Raw genomic sequence first — 19,894 nt, 5'->3', positions numbered from 1 at the left:
CCTTTCTCGTCAAACGAGCATCGTACACAAAGTGGGAAGTTACAAGAGTTATGGATAGGTGAATCGAAGATATTACCGGTGACTCTATAAAGCACTTCCCGTCGATGAAGGAGGCACGGCCGTCACTTCTAGTTAGAGTAGGTGCCCCTCCTTTTTCTACCTGTTGGTAGCAGCAGCAGCAACAGCAGCAGCAGCAGCAGCCCGAGAAGCAGTAACAGCAGAAGGAGAACACGATCGGCAGGTAACAACTCGTTGCTCGATACCTACGAAAGCAGTTCGCCTGCTCGCGTCTCTTCGGTCAGTCGGGAACGGTGCGCCAAAAAAATTGAAATTTAAGAAAACGAAAAACTAAATTGATTGGCGGAGAAATTAAAAAAAAATAAAAAAAAAAAAAAAAATAAATAAACAGGGGTTCCGAAACACCTCGAACGTTTCGAATTTTTCGTGTCGAATTTATCGCACCGATCGAACGCTGAATTATATTTCCACGTTATTGCGAGTGGTGAAGTTGGTTTATTTTCATTATTTTTTTTTTTTTTTTTTCATTCAACGATCCTCGTTGAAGTTTACGAACGAGATCGAATAATAAGGAACATTTTCATCTTTGAAACATATAAACCGGACACCACGACCTAATTTTGGTCCGCTTGTAAGAAAAAAAAAAAGAAAGAAAGAAAAAAAAAAACTTGGTGGTGTTGTAACCAAGGGATGAATTGAGTCTTGACTGTGCAAAGTGAGTATTTCGATCAATCAATCAATGTTATAGTCGCATAATCGTTCTTCTCATCAACGCTTACACGTGAACGCTAGGGGGGCTTAATTCATGGCCTGCCTCAATTAAATCTTCATTCATCAATTTCGAAAACAACTTTGAGAAAATAATTCAACAGCGAGACGTTATTTGCGATTAATTATTTTGGTTAATTTTGCTTCTCTCCTCTTCGTTCGATCGTCCAAATCGACATCTTATAATAATTAGTGTTCGATAATCGACGTAACAGGTATGAAAATTTGATTTATTTTTTTTTTTTCTATTCAGATTCATTCGGCTTTCAGTCAGGGAGATTTTCGGTCGAACTGATTCAGGTTTTATGTATAAAAAAATAAAATAAAAAAGAAATGAGTAAGAAAAAGAAAATCACGAGTGAAAATCGGTACGAACAGAAGTGAATAATTACCGAGATACGAATTTATGTATTCTATGCAAACCTTATCCAGGTAATTTATAATAAAATGAAAAAAAAGAGGAGAATTTAACGTGCGATTGAGTGCTTTATACAGCACATACGTACGTACATATTTGTACATACCACTGTATAATATTAATACTATACTACACACGACACCACGTTGACGGCGTTATACTGCAGGATTACAGGTTCACGAATGACTAGACTTTCTCCAAGCGAGCAAGGCTATAATGGATTAGCCATACGATAGCCCCTCTCGCTGCACTGTACATATACCCCGTACGTATTATAATATATATAATAATATAATATCAGACGCACAGATGAACTCGCCTACCCATACACCCGATAAATTCTCCTATGGAGACCATTAAATTTCAAGTACGTACGAGTGCGCTTATTCCACGGGGTATATAAGACGCGCCCGGTATTTAATTATACCGTAGTACCCCGTATACGGGAGATAATTTCGATAGGCAACGTGCGAGTTGGAGATTAATATTCGCGAGACGACAAAAATTTAGGGAGTGAAAATGCCGACCGTCGTCGAGTAGTGTCGATAGGCGATAGATAAATAACAACGATAATAGTCGAGTCGTCGAGTCGTCGTTGTAAATAGAATTCTCCTATATCATATATGCAGATTTCGGAAGGCAGCCGTGTAAAGATACGTTGCAGACGCGCGAGAGTCGGAACGAACACGAGAGACTAAAAGCATTCGTCTGTAAGGTGACATTGATATTTGCGCAAGATTTCTAACAATTCCCCTTCGACGTTCAGCCGATCTGCGATCCACTTGCACAGGCTACGTACCTACGCGTACATAAATAATTTACGTAATCGCCGATCCTGGCGAATCGCGTTGCTACTGCGTCGAGTTAAATGATTCAAAATCACCGCAGGTGACACCGAATTGGGCGCGTAACGCGAACTCCTACGATCGGACGGACGCATAGGTGGTGGTGGCCCGCGAGTACGAAATCACTCCAATATACATGTACACTCGTAATTAAAATTGAATAGATATCGAATAAAAATGACAGATGTACATAACACGAATAAACAAATGTACCGACGAGTACGACTTCGAGAAAAAAAAAATAAATAAATAAATAAGTTCGTGTGTCCCGCGTTTATTCATTATTTACGCAAGGCATCTATCGTGGCCGGCTGAATAGTAATTAGGATGGGCACGCTCTGAACTTTACTTTTGCTTGGTACGCGACAAGGTGTGCGGATGTACGTATACACGCGGTAGGTGAGCGTGTATCGAACACCCGGTGCGTTTGCATGCTATGCAATGAAACCATTCATTATTTTATTTTCATATCCATATTATAATAACCACTCCATTCCTGTACCGCGGTCACGAAACGGCGGCGTTTCGTACAACGAGCTTCGGATGTGTAGAAAAGTAGATGGTCGGCTCGGCTCGTGTACCTGCACAGCGCATTACCACATTTGCAGTAATTTCTGTTACACTTGAACGTGGCGATTCATCTGTCTGGTCTGGAGCGTGATACAGCGTCATGTGCGTAAAATCACTTCCGCGTCCGGCTCTCTTGGGGCAATTATTCACACGTTAACTCAAAGAAGCGTTAGCCCCGAAGAGTCGGTTGCTTTTTTTCTCAACATTTTTTCATAATCATAAACTTTATTCGTTTACGATAATTGATATTCACAATATTACATTTTTCGAATATGTAATTGTAATAAATCGATTCACGTGATACGGGTTATAGAGGAAAAGTTTTTTTGAATCTATTTTGTTTTTTTTTTTTTTTCATTTCGTTCCTGATATGCGGTGGGTGTTGAAACAGAATTTCGTCGGTTATCTATCTGCATTCATCTCGGTGTAAACGTTTTACGTACAACCTGCACCTACCTAGAAAATATACACTTGACCAGCCGCTAGCCCATGTATTTATATATATATATGCATACGCGGGTCGTTTATACTTCGTGTTATGTAGGTCAGTGTAAAGGCCGATGGAAAGCTATGAGAGGCCCCGACGAATTAAGGCAGACGTTCCGACGACGTCTTTTCATTTCAAACATACGTATACCAACCGGCCACGTTACGGAGTCGCGCCGCACCGCCTCTCAATTCAGTCCAGAAAAATTAAGAACTGGATTCCTCGAGAAACTCATTAACGAAGTTGAATTTCTATATGATCTATATATACACCGCTCTATGGGACATTCCTCGTCAACTAGACTGTACGACATAGTTCAACCCTCCTCTTTTTTCTCTTCAGTTGAGCTAATTTTAAGTTTTTCATGCTTTTTTTTCTTCTTTTTACTCTTTTGAACGAATTTTTTTAACGTGTCGATATTCAGAACATTGCGCGCACTTTCAAAAAATCTCCTTGGAACACTTTTGGCGAAAAAATAAAAAAACCAAAGATAAAAAAAATCGAGTCGACGCAAAATGCCCCATACATTCATACAATTCGTCCTAAGAATTTGAAACTCTATTATGCTACTACGTTATTATAACAGGTTATCGGGAGTGTTTGTTTTCATAAAAATTTTCTCGGTATATAATAACGAGTGTAGAAAATGACGGAGGCGAAACTGTAAAACGGTAATTAACGATCACAATTTTGAGGAATTCGTTTGGAATCGGATTACAAACAAAAGAAATTAAAGAAATTGGCAAAATTCAAGAATGAAGAGATTAATAATTGAGAAAAGAAATACATAAATCTTCCTTCTCTTTTTTCCCGGACATTGTTTTTACGAGGAGTGCACCGCGCGCGAACAATTATTATGCGAATTATAATTAACAAACTGAGCTGTGAAAGTTTTCCGCGTGTGCAGCAGTTTACCGAGAGAAGACGAACTCTATCGTTATTCCGACCGCGAGCGCGCGTTCGCGCCGCGGAAAGAAAAAAATACCAAAGCAGACGTCAGTAATAATCTTATTACATCGAAACTGAACAACGAAAAACACTTCACGACGTGTTTACGTCACACCGATTTGAATGGGAGAGAAAATTCAAAGCGCTACCATGCTCATAGTTATATTCCGGCGAATCGAATGACTCGGATCCCGAACAGATAATGATTGTATACGAACCCATCGCGTTAATTGTTCCGATCGCCGCGCTCTAAAGTTGATAGAAAAATAGCAAACCACGTAACTTTCGCCATCGTATGCGATAAACGAACGAGCAAATATACCCGCGCAAGTTCAAGTGGCAAGTAAAATTATTACGGAGTCGATTAACGAGTCGATATCTCGAAGCGTTTAATGCACCGCGGATGTAAAATAAAAAAAAACCTACATCGCGTCCTTCGTTAGCTCAACTTACGTGCGTTAGAGCATTGATACGAGTACGTTATGTACGGGGTGGACCGTGTTAAGAGATCGGTAAATTTCGAATCTGGAATAAAGAGCCGAATCAATCCGAATCGAACGAAAACAAAAATATCTAGGATAACGTAAGCGGACAGCAGCGGACGAGTGAAACCGAGTTTCGCGTTTCACGAGCGCACATTTTCACACCGTCACCGCGCGGTGCGTCCGGAACCTGAAGTCTCACGGCGTATAGACGTTCGATCGAAACTGGACATACGGTCCAATTACTAAGTAAGTACAAGAGCTGCAGATACTCGGAAAGCAGCCGAAGTGTTGTGTCACCCGGAAATGCACCTAATCGTCTACGACCGCCATTGGCTGCAGTAGTCAAACGTTGAGTTTTTTCGCCATATCCGAGGCGGCCGCAGGTATCGGAATTATCTCGATATCGTACGAGCGTGTCCGATTTGTAATTCGCTCGCTATAATAAAATTGCACTCGGGTATACGATACGCGCGGTATGTCGGTAAATTTATAATAGCATACGCGAGAACCCGAGTATCCTTAGACGCGCATAAATTTCCACCATCATTCATTCCAGCGAATCCATTCATTTTCATAAAAGAAATATATATACCCGCAGTTATAATCCCATCCGATCAAAGATCTTTTGTATTATTGCACGTATCGCGCGCACCCATCACGCGATCCTATGAAAGCATTTTCCGCGCGCAATCTTCAAACTATTAGACCTGGCAGACGTATACCTATAATATACATCTTCTAGCGTCTAGCGGAAAATATTCCCACACGGGAATAGATAAGTACACGGATAGACGGATAAATAAATACAATGAGAATTTCTCGCACGAGCTCGGAATATTTTAAATACTTCTTTGTTTTTTTTTTTTTTTTTCATTAAACGAATGAGAAAAATTATAGGTGTTGCTTCGAATTGCGACGTTATATAGTAAAATATAATGTACGTACATACATATGTGTACAATAATATCTGCTGCTGTAATGTTGCGTGTACAGAATTTCAAAAATTATTTCACCGATACACGGGCATAGGTATACGCGCGTGAAACATTCGTAAACCGTGCGTAATAACCGATGAAAAATAAAAATGAGTTGAAAAAAAAAAAAAAGAACCGGAATAATAAAAAAAAACTAATGGATATTGATTACCGAATTAATATGCCTAGAGGAATGCGCTCACCCGCGCCTTTTCACGTATATCGTATATCTGTAGATGTGAAGGCGATCGTTGCGGACGACTACTTTATAGCTGCATTTTACACGTCGCACGGGTAATGTCCATATATATGTATAAATATGTGCCTACGTGAATATATATCTATGCGTACGTACGGTATGTATGCATATAGTATGTGTATACCGGAATCGGGGAAAGGCGGCGGCGAATAATCTGCAGGAACGACCGAGTGAGGTATAATGGCAACGGGAACCGCGAGCACGTCCGCAGGGAAGAGTTGAACAGCGTCGTTTCTTGCATTACGTAAAATTTAAACTCGCAAGTCAGCCACACCGAACAAACTTTTAATCAATAATATCCGATAATAAGGTCAAGAAATTACTGACCAATCGGTCGGTGGTACGCATCTGTACGTACGCGAACGTTTTCTTTTCCGTTTCCTGATTTTCCTCTCTTTCTTTTTTCACTAGTGCAGATAAGTCTCGAATCGAGTACACTTGCGAAACTTGTGAATCAATTGAATGGGAAAAAACCGATACGATTATGCCTACAGATTGTTAACGTAACTAGGTATGTGTGCTTCAGATTAGAAAATAAAAATAAAAAATACATACGTGGAGGCATATTTACGTTCTTGAGTTGCACAACTATAATAACACGGTATTCGAAGAAAACAGGGGAGAAAGGTGCCATTGCGTAATTAAAAAACTAACAATAATAATAACAACAACGATGACGACGACGACGATGATGATGACGACGACGATGATCGCGAATAAAATAAATTATGGAGAGAAAAAAAAAAAAAAAACAAGCGTATGAAATAAATAAGAAAATATTATACACAGAAAATAAATGGATAAAAAAATAAATATCTCAAGCGATGACTTTGCGGATTACGCGGCACATGTGTACATGTGTTATGTCTATAGGAGTATGTATTATACGCGCAGCATCTGTCGGTATATAGCATTTCTCTTCTTGAAATTGAAATTTTTCATAATACCTACATTTATATAGACATCAGAGGACGATGACAGGCATATTATTTGTAGACACATACCTACGTTCAACTTTACGTACAGCTATATAAATACGTACGTATCCCGTACACCATTTGCACCTGTACGCGTATAAAATACGCTCGTGCTTGGCTCAAAGATCTTCCGGCAATAATCAAATAGGTATTTCTACTAGAAAGGCGAACGCTATCGCCACGATATTTTGTTCAATATCACATATACGCTCATTGTGGATCGGTCGTCGTGGCTTTTATCAGAGTTTCACGCGTATCATCGATTCGGATCTTTTCGTTCGATCGATCCGAACAGATATCACACGATTTGCGGAATAACGCGATACAGGGTCCGTAAGACGAACGTGCGTTCCGCTAGTTTTTCTGTACAGACCTTTCATTACAGTTAACCATAAGTCGCCGCAAAATATACATACGTATATGCACGCATCGATGCACGTGCGAAAGGTTCTTGTATTATATACACGTTAATGTACAATTCGTAGGTAATAATGCCGCGGCGCTTCCTACGTAATTACAGGTATAACTGCGTACGTTACATCTATGGACGAGCAAATCGGTAAAAATCTATGATCATACCTGAGTGGATTCCATGCAGGAAGTAAACTTTAACTACGTCGAGCGGCGGACGACCTTTCCAACTACTTACTTCCCATTTCTTCGCGACACCTGCGTGCGTGCGTTTGCGGGTGTGTTTTTTTTTTTTCACGTTTCTTCTCCGGCGCACCGTGAGTTTGCAGATAAAACAAAAAAAAAAAACATCGAACAATCTCCACCTCGCTTACTGTGAGGAAGATAAAAAAAATAATCGATACAAAATAACGTGTAATTTCTTCACGTTGTACCCGCGTTTCGCCAAGTTGTAACGTTAGGTGCGTATATATATATGTACGTATGATATTAAGCGCCATACAGGAAGCGAAACAGCATTGCCGCCGGGAAGGACGTCGAATGTGGGCCAGTTCTCAATTCTCCATCTTGGAACCGCGTCGACCGCGCGCCCAATTTTATATACCTCATATCGGTGAACACGTTCGACCGTATATACCTATACAAACGTAATGAATATATACGTGTAAGCTCGCGATTGTATACCGGTTGTTCAAATACGATGAACATACACACATACGTACGCGTGTGTATTGTACCTATACAGGTATGTACACGATCCTCGTTCCTGCTCTCCCTTTTCGAATAATAATTATTTAATAGCGAGCGCGTTACCGGCACGAGGTGAAATGTACGTGGCCGATAAGATCCCCTGGGGGTTTACCGGGATCGGAACAGATCACGACGAATCGGATTGGCTGTACAGATCGGAGAGACCACTTTCGATGAAAACATGTGGCGCCAGACCGATCAGCACGGGACGTCGCGTGCCTGTGGTATATGCATAATATCGTAAACGAACACGTATTATATATTATACTACATATATACACCCAACGAATATGTACAGATATACCGGAACGAACAATATAATCCGGCGTCCGTGAAATGAAATCTCCGGAGAACTTGAGCTAAATTAAATTACCGTCTGTACAGTTACATGTATACATGTATACGTATAGCCTCGCCACCTCGTTTTCTGGACACAAAAATAAATATTATAATAACACACATCGGATACACCTGACGGTGGAGCGCTGCAGGTGTAGAGAAATTATTCTCTAATAATTTCGGTGCGAGAATTTATCATCAGCGGGTGAACGGCGTCGCTGAGAAGTAACGGCTAATTGGAAAGGAAGAGTTTGAGAGAAGGTATAGTTGAAAAAGTATGCATACACACCTGTATACGTAAGGAATGAAATATAAAAACCGATGCAGAGACTCCTGCGCCGAATTATATTACGTGTATATGTATATGTATATGTATACCGAGCCCGAAGTGAGCAATCGCTTCCTATTTTTATCGTTACGTAAAAAATAACGGCGCGAATAAAATCGTCCCTCCGAGATTCGTCTAATTTCTGAAAAAAATTTTTTTTGCAAAAACCCGATGCGAGAGACAGTCGCGGTTACGGTTGCTGCGATATTTCGTGGGATAACGAGACAAAGACAAAAATGACGAAGGCGCGCAGATATACAAAAAGCGAATCACCGCGCTGAAGCGTTACTGCACAGGTATAAAATAACAATCATAATATAAAGGCGATGGTGATTTCAAAGACATCTCGAGCGCGCGCACGGTAGCCGGGGTATTACGCGAACATTAAGTTATGTCACAAATTCCTTCGACTTTCCGCGGTCATTTCTCGCTCTGGATACCGCTCCAAAGATAATCGCCCCACCCAGCGCCCGTCTGTACGGACCATTACCGCCGAGATATACCTACGTATGTATGTATAAGAGACGCGAAGGAGAAGAGAAGTGTCTCTTCGTTCGGTGAAAGCAACACGCGGGACTCGCGGACTCTCCCCATTCCGAAAGAGAAGCGACATCGGCACCGGGATAAGAAGGAGATCGACTACCGCCGAGGCAAATATGCGGCGTACCGTGCAGACCCCGACAATTGTGTGTCTCTGTAATTCCCCTTTCCCTTCCTCATACCGATTTTTTTTTTTTTTTTTCACGCGATACCGAGCGTAGAACGTTGCGACTTAAGTTGGCAAATTATAATCTCTGAATTCCGTAACACGTTGTATATTCACGTACATACTTCTCTCTCTCTATCTGCGCCATAACGATGTATACGCATATCTACTACCGATTCAACGAGTCGTTTATTTCGTGCGTCTAGATCTTTTTTACTCCGTTTTATTTGATTTTTTTTTTTTTTTTGTTTTTTTCTTTTTACCTCTGGTGTCTACGCGCGGCCTTCGAGTGATTTCACCGGTGACACATACAGCGCCGCGTTGTAACGCAGACGTGATCGGATCGTTCAACGATCTCTTCGAGACGGTGGCTCTCGATTATAATATACATAATGATTTTTGCTGAAGAGATTCGATCGACCTGCACGACTTAGGTAATCGCCGAAGCAAAGCAGACTCCGCAACTACGTAGAAAGAAAGAAGGAAAGGAAAAAAAAAAAAAAACGAAATAAGAAAACCTTTTTTTTTCACTCCAGCTCTTTCTCTCTCGCAGGCTGCAGCTATGAGATATATCTCTCGTTGTCGGTCAACGAGACGGAGATGGTGGAAGATATTTAAAAATTTATGTCGTCGCCTTTTAGAGAACCAGGAAGATCCATATTTTTATTGGACGATGAACTGACGCTGTGCTGCAATTAACACATCTGCAGGTGCACGATAAATTTGTTTTTTTTGTTTTCTTTTTTTCTTTTTTTCTCCTTTTTACAAAATCAATCCGTCTTACGATTGCTGTTATCCTCGCTCTTCGGACATCGCGGCTGTAATTATATCACATAAAATCTTTCGGTGTATAACAATTTTTTTTTCCAATTACATATGCGTCGTATAACAACTTTTGCTTCTCCGTTTTGCCGCTTTCACTGATCAATTTTCGTACTAAAAATCGTCGAAGATAAACAAAACGTTGAACCGTGTCAGTGGCACGATAAAAATACTATAGATATACGACGCCCCACGTGGTTTTGTATGACACAAGAGTTATCTATGCATGTTACATACCTATACCTGTACATCGTATTATAGCACGTGTTACTTTAAATTGCATAATGTGTAAATACACATATACATATAAGTATACGTATTTATGTACATACTTAATTTGTAGTTCGAATAGACTGTGTAAATACAAATACCTGTATGTATATACGCGATAACTACGACTGAATAATGCGCGTATTATCGCAAACGAAACCGTAACAACGTAGATCGATTATGATTTAAAAAAAATGATAACGTAGAAAAAGAAGGGAATAAAAACGCTGCAGCTTCATTCTCAATTCGAAAGACGACGTTTACAGTGCTGATTATACAGAAACGATGTGGTCATTGTACAGGTATAAAGCCTGAATAATACATCCAGTTTAAAAAAAAAAAAAAAAAAAAGATCCCGGAATCATCGTCGAGACGTAGTTTATTTTTTCATCTTTTTTTTTCTTCCTTATAGCCGATCGAGTTCTACAGTTAATTAACGGCGGCAACGTTCGATCACTCATACTTTTCTATTCATAAAGTTGGAAATCAATTTCCTGACCAAATGATACGTACGTACAGCACAATCTCACGATACGGATATTGGCTATACTGGCGCATAACGTCGTCGCGTTGCGGAGTAAAGTCTTTATATTAAAACGACGCGTAGATTACACGCGATCCACGTACAAAACGTTCAATTATGATAATGTGGAACATTAAACTCTTGACTAAGGTACACGTACATCGAACACCGTATTAATTCAACTATGTTCACATCGATATGAGACAGAAATAAATATATATATAAATTCTATAACTATGTAGCCCCAGGTTCTCGATTTCTATGTACACTCGTATATTAACGTACCTGTCTTTTCTGATTTGACGAGAAAAGAAATGAATAAAAATTTTTTTTCTCGTTTGTCCCATTTAAAACTGCATACAGTCAATACATCATGTAAACTTCAAATATACGCATACATTCAACCGCTCAAGTTTCACTTTCATGAGATGCACTGTACATAAAATAATTGGCAAACTTTTGCGGTAACACGTCTACGTTCAAAGGTACGTACGATATAAAACTAGAGAAGGGGGGAAAAAAATCAAATAACCCAGAATTATAAAACAAAGCGCACAAATAACTGACATTATGAATGATGATGGTTTAAATTACCGATTGCAATTACGATGAAACCCAATCAGGAAACGAGTTTGTCTCTACTCGCGTACCTGGTTTCTAAGGTTCTGACGCGATCGTCGCGATTCTCGGAGGGTCTGACCGATGTGAGCTCAGACGGAATAAAAAATAGAGTAAAAAAAAACGAGACGAATAAAGACGGGCATTCTCCATGGATCAATTACAGATTTCACGCGCTGTTACGCGTATAGAAAGGAAGCGATCGGCGGTAAATGATCCGCGTTAGCTACGGCTGATTTAATTGCGATTGGAATCTAGTTACGAATGTAATGAATACGGAGAATAAATTTTCATCTACCGACGATCCAGAAGAAATTCGTATACGTGTTATTTGTATTGTAAACGGATACAATGGCCAGATTATATACGGTCTTCGAACATCAAACGTTGGAAAGTTTAGCGAATCAAGTTCAATTCCTTTTTTCATCTTCTATCAATTATATAGTACCAATGTCATACGAATGATCTAGAAAAGAGCTACAACAATACGAGGTACAGCAAAAACACGGATTCGTCGACTGAAATAACTAAATTCATAGAGATATCTCAAATTTTTTCCCTCCGAAAAGTACAAAAGTAACGACAACCCGATCATTCCGATAGACGGATGAATTTAATTAGATTCCACTAAAAAATCTGTCTTTCATTTTCAGCCCCAAAAGCCGAAAACAATCAAAAGCTTATGTACATATACGTGCAGTGCAGCGCGGTTACATTACTAGAATTAATTAACATAACGAAAATGAATGTACAACGATTCTAAACTCGTTTACCTTGAGATACAATTACACACCGAATGGGATATATCGTATACCAGAATATAAATGAGCTTGATATAATCTCGGCAACTCAACAGATCACATATAACTTCGTATAACTAATGTATGTATAAGGCCAACGGAAATTCGATAGCGAAAAGATTACAGAACAAAAGTGAAAAAAAATAAAATAAAATAAAATAAAAGAAATCCAATGCAACTTCCGGTCACTTTTAATTATTCTTTACACAAAATGTCACCCCCAATGAATATACGGTCGTGTAACGAGTGAAGGGAAATGCAGCAGAGCGCGAATAGGTGTGTATTTATATAGAAATATATAATTTTTTTCACAAATGATGTGAAAATGATCAGAATATATACGGGAAAATATGACGTACAATTATAAATTAGTTGGCAATAAGAAATCATTAAATTTCATGCACGTGTCACGCGTGATCGAACACGCGCGTTGTTTCACATTGCAATGCATAATGACCAGTTTGTGTACGTGCACTTTTAATTGGCGTGGATTATTTTATTGCAACTGTATTATTTGAGAATATCCGACTCGTTACACTACCGTATACGAATTAACGTCAATTTTCTACGTGCGTACGGTGACACCGTGTAATTGTAACACCAAAGTCAGAAATTTATCGTTCATATTTCAATTCGTGTCGCATGTGATCCGTTTTCGTATACTTGTGAACTTTCCACGTACGGACTTTAACCCTCTACGGTTATGACCCGTTATACATGTACGCACGGTAGACATTAAGTGAGCGAAATTCCGCGCGATCCTTTCTCTCGCTGTACAATTAATATCGTAGGTAGTGAATAGGTAGACCGATCTATTTTCACACTTGTAATGCGAACATAATGAGTAAATCTGTGACGTACGAAATTGCACGGGGTAAAAGTCTCCGTACGATTCATAAAATTACTCCGATTTTTATCAGCGACAAAAAAATTACCCAATAAATTAACTTCGACGTTTCTAACGCAGGTACAACACAACGATCTAAGGTCGATTGCGCGATGACTCTCACTTTAGAATGAAAAAGATTTTTATTTGTTGTTTTTTTCTTTTTTTTTCTTCTTATTTGGGTTTAATGATTGTGTACACGATTGTGGCGGGTATCGTTCGCCTTGCATTTGATTTTGTGTATATTCGCTGAAAAAGTTTCGTGACCGATTAATGGCAGTAGTTTCCAATAAACGGCTGTATATTATATGGTACATCATCTATGATCGTTAAAAGATACGAGTGACGATGGCCCGTAAAAAAATGAATAAATGAAATTATAGGAGTGCGTAGACGATATGATGATATAATAGCTGTATGACAATCACACATTTATACGGCGTCAGATAACAATGGGCTAATGAAAAGGTCAACAAATCGAAGATCCACAAATTATGAAATAGGCATGGATGTGATATCGTCGGCGAAAGATATTACGTGATATAATATACGAATTATTACGCATAATGTATCGCTGACATAAACGACATCTGATATGAGAGTATTGGAAATGTAATAACGAAATTGGCGAAATCTAGGGATTATTGACTGGATTTAAAATTCTATAATTTGCATACTTGATTTCGCACAACGTCACTGACTCTAGCAAGAGAAAAACAGGAATATAAAATTAAAGGAAAAAAGAGAGAAAGAAACAGGTGTTAATTATACTTCAGCACCTCAGATGAGATGATTCAGAGAGATCTGTGTACGGTATTGAGGATAATATGCTTTCGCTAGGCAAGATTGTCGCCCGTATTCAAGGCTGCGTCCTCTGAATGAAAAAATAAAAAAAATAAATGGATAAAGAACGGTTTTCAACCTCCGGATTCGAACGTTAATTTGTTGAAGATATATTTCGAGGCCCTAAGATTACGACTGTTTCTAATACCCTTGGAGCTCACCCAAATCCATCATCTATTCGATAACGAATGTAATAACGCAACCCATTCTCCTCGTGCCTACATATCGTTCAAATCGGAAGAAATAACATCAGTTGGCACTCGGACGTGAATCGGCGTACAACTTATCCGGGATAAGCCGTTATATTTATAACATACTCGCGAATAAAGTAAACGAGACATATTGCATATATATGAATATATATATAAAAATTTGTGTCTTTCAAATATTTACCGAGATTGTTTCTGCAATTTTCTCTTCGTCGTTTGCTCACAGTATGCGGAGGATTTTTGCTGGTCAAAACAACGTTGAGAAAGACTCAATGGGGTTCACGTCGACACTGGCTTTGGTGTTGTTCCTCGCACCCGTCGTTTGTCACGCTGGTATTTTGGACCCCTGGCAATGGGCGCGTAGCGATCGAATAGAAGTCAACATCCCTTGGCTACCTTGTGAGTAAACAACAACGAAACTCGTTATTTTCAACTGGAGTAATTTTTCATCACGCTCTCATGACTTGGGAACGTACCTTTTAATCGTATTCGACTGTATTCAAACTCTTGGGGGAATTCCAGTTTTCCTCATCGACGATCCGGACATCCTCATCGACCGGCAGCATCCGATAGAAATGAACGATATAAAGATTTTTTTTTTTTGTACTTACAATTAGTCAGGTTGCTTTTCCTTTAATGGGGATTTTTTTTTCCGCTACTCGATGATTGCAGTTGAAAACGAGACAAGATGTTACGAAGAACTGGGGTGCGTGAACATCACAAGGAGCTGGTATCACCTAATCCACAGACCCTTCAATGTTTTCCCCCTGCCGAGGGAAGTTATCAACACTAGATTCATCCTGTACACGAAATCAAATCCGACAGAAGTAAGATTTCGCCATCGAGCAGATATTGTTTCAGTATAAATGAAAATCTATTTGTTTACCTGGAATTGCGGCATTTCGGTTAACGATCACATTATCATAGATCGTCCGACTTGCGTTGCATCTTCGTATAATTAATTTCGGTGATTTCTATCTTCATTTCCAGGGCCAGGTTCTTATAGTGGCTAAGGACAAGTCCATTAAACGATCTAACTTTGACCCGAAACGGGAGACCAAGTTCATTATCCACGGTTTCATAGATACGCCACTTAGTAATTGGGTGAAGGTGAGTCGAGACCATCTGTTAATATTTTATTATAAAATATATTAATGACGGCATACCTATATTAGTCGGCAGTTCGTTGATAATAGAAAGTACAAACTGACTTCAGCGCTCTAAGAGCTTAAAACCACCTTCGTCATTGTGTACAGATATACTTATGTATATTATACGTACGTATATTCGGTATGGCTTCATCGTTATTATAATTATATTTTTTAGAGTTCGTTTGAAATAAACAATATACATACATATGGGTTCAAGTTGACGCAAGGTGTTGACGATTATAATAAACCTCAAATGCGTGTTATCAAGGGCATGAGAAATTTACGGAACGCAAGAGTATCTCTTAAAAACTTATTACAAATTTGTTTCTACCTTTATTGGTCTCACATTCGATTTTTCGTCACGGTTGTTTTATAGTCGATCAAATACCAGATTTTCTAGATTTTTCTCGAGATCGAATGTTCAATCGTTTCATTCAATCGTTTGCGTACTGGGATTGAGCAACGATCGCCGAAGATAGAATTAACCGATTTAACAGAATAATTTCATGACTATTATTCGCCCGTCTTACTTGCGACTGCTTGAAGATTGTTTCGAAAAACTTTTCGAGTTCTGACATTGTAATGGTGAAATGGGTGAAACACGGGACGACGTAAACTACGTCAACAAGGTTCGCTCTCGGTTTGCGGACTAATGACAATAACAAGTAATGGCGGCCGACCGGCGCGACACCCACGTGGTACACTAATCGTAACATCCCGCGCAAAATCTATGGCATTCATTTGTCATTCATCACCCTCGAGAATTTTCGTTACGTATACATATTCGCAAGAAATGATACTGGAAGATTTAAAAAGATTTTTATACCTTTTTTACTCTCTCGTGAAATCCTTGGTGCAAAACGACGACGGAATGCCGGATTTCATGTTTATTAATTGATTGTTAAATTTGAAGCAGATTTTCCAGAATTTTCCCGTATTCAAATGTTCTGGCTCGTCGGAGTCGTAACATTCGATTGCTTTCGTTCCATGATCAAGTCACTATCACCGATTGTATAATTAACCGATTTAACAGAATAATTTTATAATTATCGTTACACTGAAACACGGAGCGAAGTCAGCTACGTCGAAAGATTGACGAAGTAATGGCGGTCGCTGGGCTCGTAAAACAAATGCCTACCGGCGCGATACCCACGTGATACAAATCGTGATCGATCATTAGTTACTTTATAAACTCATCATTTTTAAATTTTCGTTACCTTTGTCATTCCAGGAGATGCGTAATGAGTTGTTAAAACATTCGGACTACAACGTGATAATTGTTGATTGGGCAGGAGGAAGTCTTCCATTGTACACTCAAGCGACTGCGAATACGCGCCTGGTCGGCCTTGAAATAGCTCATCTTATAACTCATCTTAAGGCAAGTGAAATTGACGAACTCGTAATCTCTCGAACAATAATAATCTCGCAAATGATGTATCAAAAATTGATTTACTTTTTCAGAATAATTACGGACTGGATTTAAACAGCGTTCACATAATCGGTCACAGTCTCGGAGCCCATACGGCGGGGTATGCCGGCGAAAAATTATCAGGTCGTATCAGCAGGATTACAGGATTGGATCCTGCTGAACCATACTTCCAAGGGATGCCAAACCATCTGCGTCTGGATCCTTCGGACGCCCAACTCGTCGACGTTATCCACACGGACGGGAAGAATATATTCTTTCTAGGTACCGATTAATCGAAAAACTTCCGATTATCTGAATTGTATTATAACGTCGAATGAACAAACTTTGGGAATCGTTATTGTTGTACACAGGTATCCCGGGGTACGGAATGAGTCAGCCCTGCGGTCACCTAGATTTTTATCCTAATAACGGAAAGGAGCAGCCAGGTTGCACGGATTTGAGCGAAACGACGCCTTCTCTGCCGCTCACTTTAATTCGTGAGGGACTTGAGGAAGCTTCGAGGGTTTTGGTTGCCTGTAACCACGTGCGTGCAATTAAACTATTTACGGAAAGCATAAACTCCAAGTGTCAGTACGTCGCTCACGAATGCGGAAGCTTCTCGAGTTTCATGCGTGGCGAGTGTTTCTCCTGTAAAAGTAACAGCAGCGTCAGCTGTGCTGTGATGGGTTATCACGCCGACAAAAGCCCCGCTCTTCTGAGACACCAGAGTCAGGATCAGGACGACACTACACCGCTCCTAGGATCAAGATTTTTCTTCACCACCGGCAAGGAAGAGCCATATTGCAGTAGGTCCAGCACAATCTGTATTCATATTGCATACCTACATAACTTATAAAAATTCATTGAGTACTCGTATCGGGTACTTGTCTATCGCTCGATTTCATGCAGGTTGCTAAAAACGGGCCTTCAAATTGCAGGGAAACATTATAGGATTACGATCGACCTGGCGAGACCCCCCACAGCTGAAAGTTGGGTCCAGGGATTTATGAAGGCGACTTTGCACGCCGACAACGGTGTAATTCGCAACATGGATCTCACCCCGGGGTAAATTATAATTACTATTTTCTTAAATAAGTCATGAATTATCTGAGCATTGATTGTTCGACGTATACCATACTATTCGATGTTTCTACAGAGGATACATGAAGCTCGAACATGGTACCTCTGCGAGGATGGTCGTTTCCCACAGTGGTGGTGCGAGTGGAGATATTGGAAAAATTCGGCGCGTTGAACTCTCGTGGGAATACGATATGGACGTATTGCAGCCACGATCCCTGTGCTTTTTCTGGTGCAATGATCGCCTTTACGTTAATAGCGTCGCTGTTGACGTAATGGAACTTCCTGGCAGAGGGTAGGTAACTCACCAGGGCTCAAAACCGAGACGCCGAAGGGAGAAATTACAAATTTCGGGACCCCCAAATTAATCCGTTTTTCTTTTATCGCAGAAAAAGGGAGACAGACTTTTCAAGCAAGCTCTGCTCGGCGGGGAGGCAAGAGTACGCTGAGATAGCGAGCAGATCGAGCGCCTCGTTCGTTGACAATTGCTCGTAGCTATTTCGGGAAGAAGAATGATGTAAAAAAAAATCCAAATCAAGTCGAGCCACAGTCAAGTGAACATGTCCCTGATGATAAGTCAATTGGACTGATCAGATCCGCTGGCAGATGGATCTCAAAGTATGTCTAGAGAAACAAAAACAAAAAAAAAAACGATGACTAAATATAATATACCTGTAAGTATATTCCGAATTAGCGCTCGTTTTCACCAGTATTAATGTGATCATGTTGTAGATAAACTTCTAGTTTTTATAAGTTTGTAAAGGTTGACAAATAGGTGATGAACCATCGCTACAATTTTGGGTGTAACCAGCTGTAGATATATGTATATTGAATTTTTTTTTTTTCGTATCAGGTATAACCGCGTATGTATAGTAAATATTACATACCCATTTCCAAGTTGCTGCGGTCTATGTATATTAATTATGTAAATACATACATGTATACATACCTACATGATTTTATCATCAAGCTCACTGATAAAATATATTATACGTATATGTATATGATCATCCGCATACATACCTAATAATTGAGTAAGACGCATCAATGGCATACGTGTTATTATTTTACACTTTACAGGTGCATTTTACGTTACGTTACTTTGCGTTACGTTATTGTAGTGCTTAAAAATTATAATTATCTAAGTTAATCTTTGTGATATTGTGCTGTAATAATTTAAGGTACGCCGCTATAGTAGGCGAAAAATCCCAGAATTGTGAATATATATTTTTTTCTATCATACTCCAAGGTATAATCTGCCACTTGCCCAATGTACATACATATAATATACACATATGTATATATATATATTATATACGATATTAATATATATACATATATCATTCTCGAAAACTAGGAGGTACTTTGAAGCATAAGCTGCATAATGGAAGACTACATGAATGATTTCAAGATATTTTAACAATTATCGTCGCAGTAGACTGATTAGACGAAAAATGTAAATTGACATGATGCCGTGACGAAACTTTCAGAATATTGAACGATCTTAAGACGTCTTTGAGTAAATAAATGTTGAATGTAACACAGAATTGCGTCATTATTCCAATGTCAAGATTCCTTTAATTTTAACTCTTGTTAGATCATAAGGCATTTTGATGAATTTCATGCAGATAGAGTGGGTAAAAATTCTCAACTTCGAAAAACCCATTTTATTCGGAACATACCTTTTGCAGATCCCCAATTCCCTCGCTATCATTATTGTCTACACGAAGAACGTCATTCATTGATCGGGGAATTAATAAAGCGGAGTAATTGAAAACTTCATAAATTTTCTAAAAGCTGAATTTTATCGAGCATTACTCGTGTATGTTTATATACATGGTGTACGATTTGCACACAACAAGGCGCGTAATTGTACAGATTTCTCTGAATGTTATTATAGCAGATAACGCTCAATTGTAATTCACAATTAGCGAGCTTTAAATACAGTTGATATCATTTTCAACTTTTTTCCATTTATTTCATTACCTTTTTTTATTCTTTTTT

General features: G+C 39.2%; 1 protein-coding gene and 1 long non-coding RNA gene across 4 annotated transcripts; one reads left to right on the top strand and one right to left on the bottom strand.

The window, feature by feature from the left end:
- Nucleotides 1–23: 23 nt before the first annotated feature.
- Nucleotides 24–19,437, top strand: LOC105686989 (pancreatic triacylglycerol lipase-like). 2 transcript variants are annotated; one of them, XM_048657257.1, is made up of 10 exons: nucleotides 24–241; nucleotides 14,481–14,653; nucleotides 14,927–15,081; nucleotides 15,245–15,364; nucleotides 16,637–16,783; nucleotides 16,867–17,095; nucleotides 17,185–17,619; nucleotides 17,752–17,878; nucleotides 17,970–18,185; nucleotides 18,280–19,437. In XM_048657257.1, exons 2-10 carry the CDS (start codon nucleotides 14,482–14,484, stop codon nucleotides 18,383–18,385), a joined length of 1,707 nt encoding a protein of 568 aa, XP_048513214.1. In that variant the 5' UTR covers nucleotides 24–241; nucleotide 14,481; the 3' UTR covers nucleotides 18,386–19,437. The 2 variants fall into 2 exon arrangements, with proteins under 2 accessions (XP_048513214.1, XP_012257712.1); XM_012402289.3 differs by lacking the exon at nucleotides 24–241 and adding an exon at nucleotides 256–733.
- On the bottom strand, nucleotides 14,892–16,630 carry LOC125501430. 2 transcript variants are annotated; one of them, XR_007279008.1, is made up of 3 exons: nucleotides 16,232–16,630; nucleotides 15,141–15,379; nucleotides 14,892–15,054 (listed from the first exon to the last, which is right to left on the bottom strand). It is a non-coding gene; the product is annotated as an uncharacterized LOC125501430 (long non-coding RNA). The 2 variants fall into 2 exon arrangements; XR_007279009.1 differs by lacking the exon at nucleotides 16,232–16,630 and adding an exon at nucleotides 15,737–16,205.
- Nucleotides 19,438–19,894: the final 457 nt, after the last annotated feature.

Source organism: Athalia rosae, chromosome 1, assembly GCF_917208135.1.
Source record: "Athalia rosae chromosome 1, iyAthRosa1.1, whole genome shotgun sequence".
Classification (NCBI taxonomy): domain Eukaryota; kingdom Metazoa; phylum Arthropoda; class Insecta; order Hymenoptera; family Athaliidae; genus Athalia; species Athalia rosae.
The sequence above is the reverse complement of the archived record's forward strand: the minus strand, read 5'-3'. Positions and strand labels throughout refer to the sequence as shown.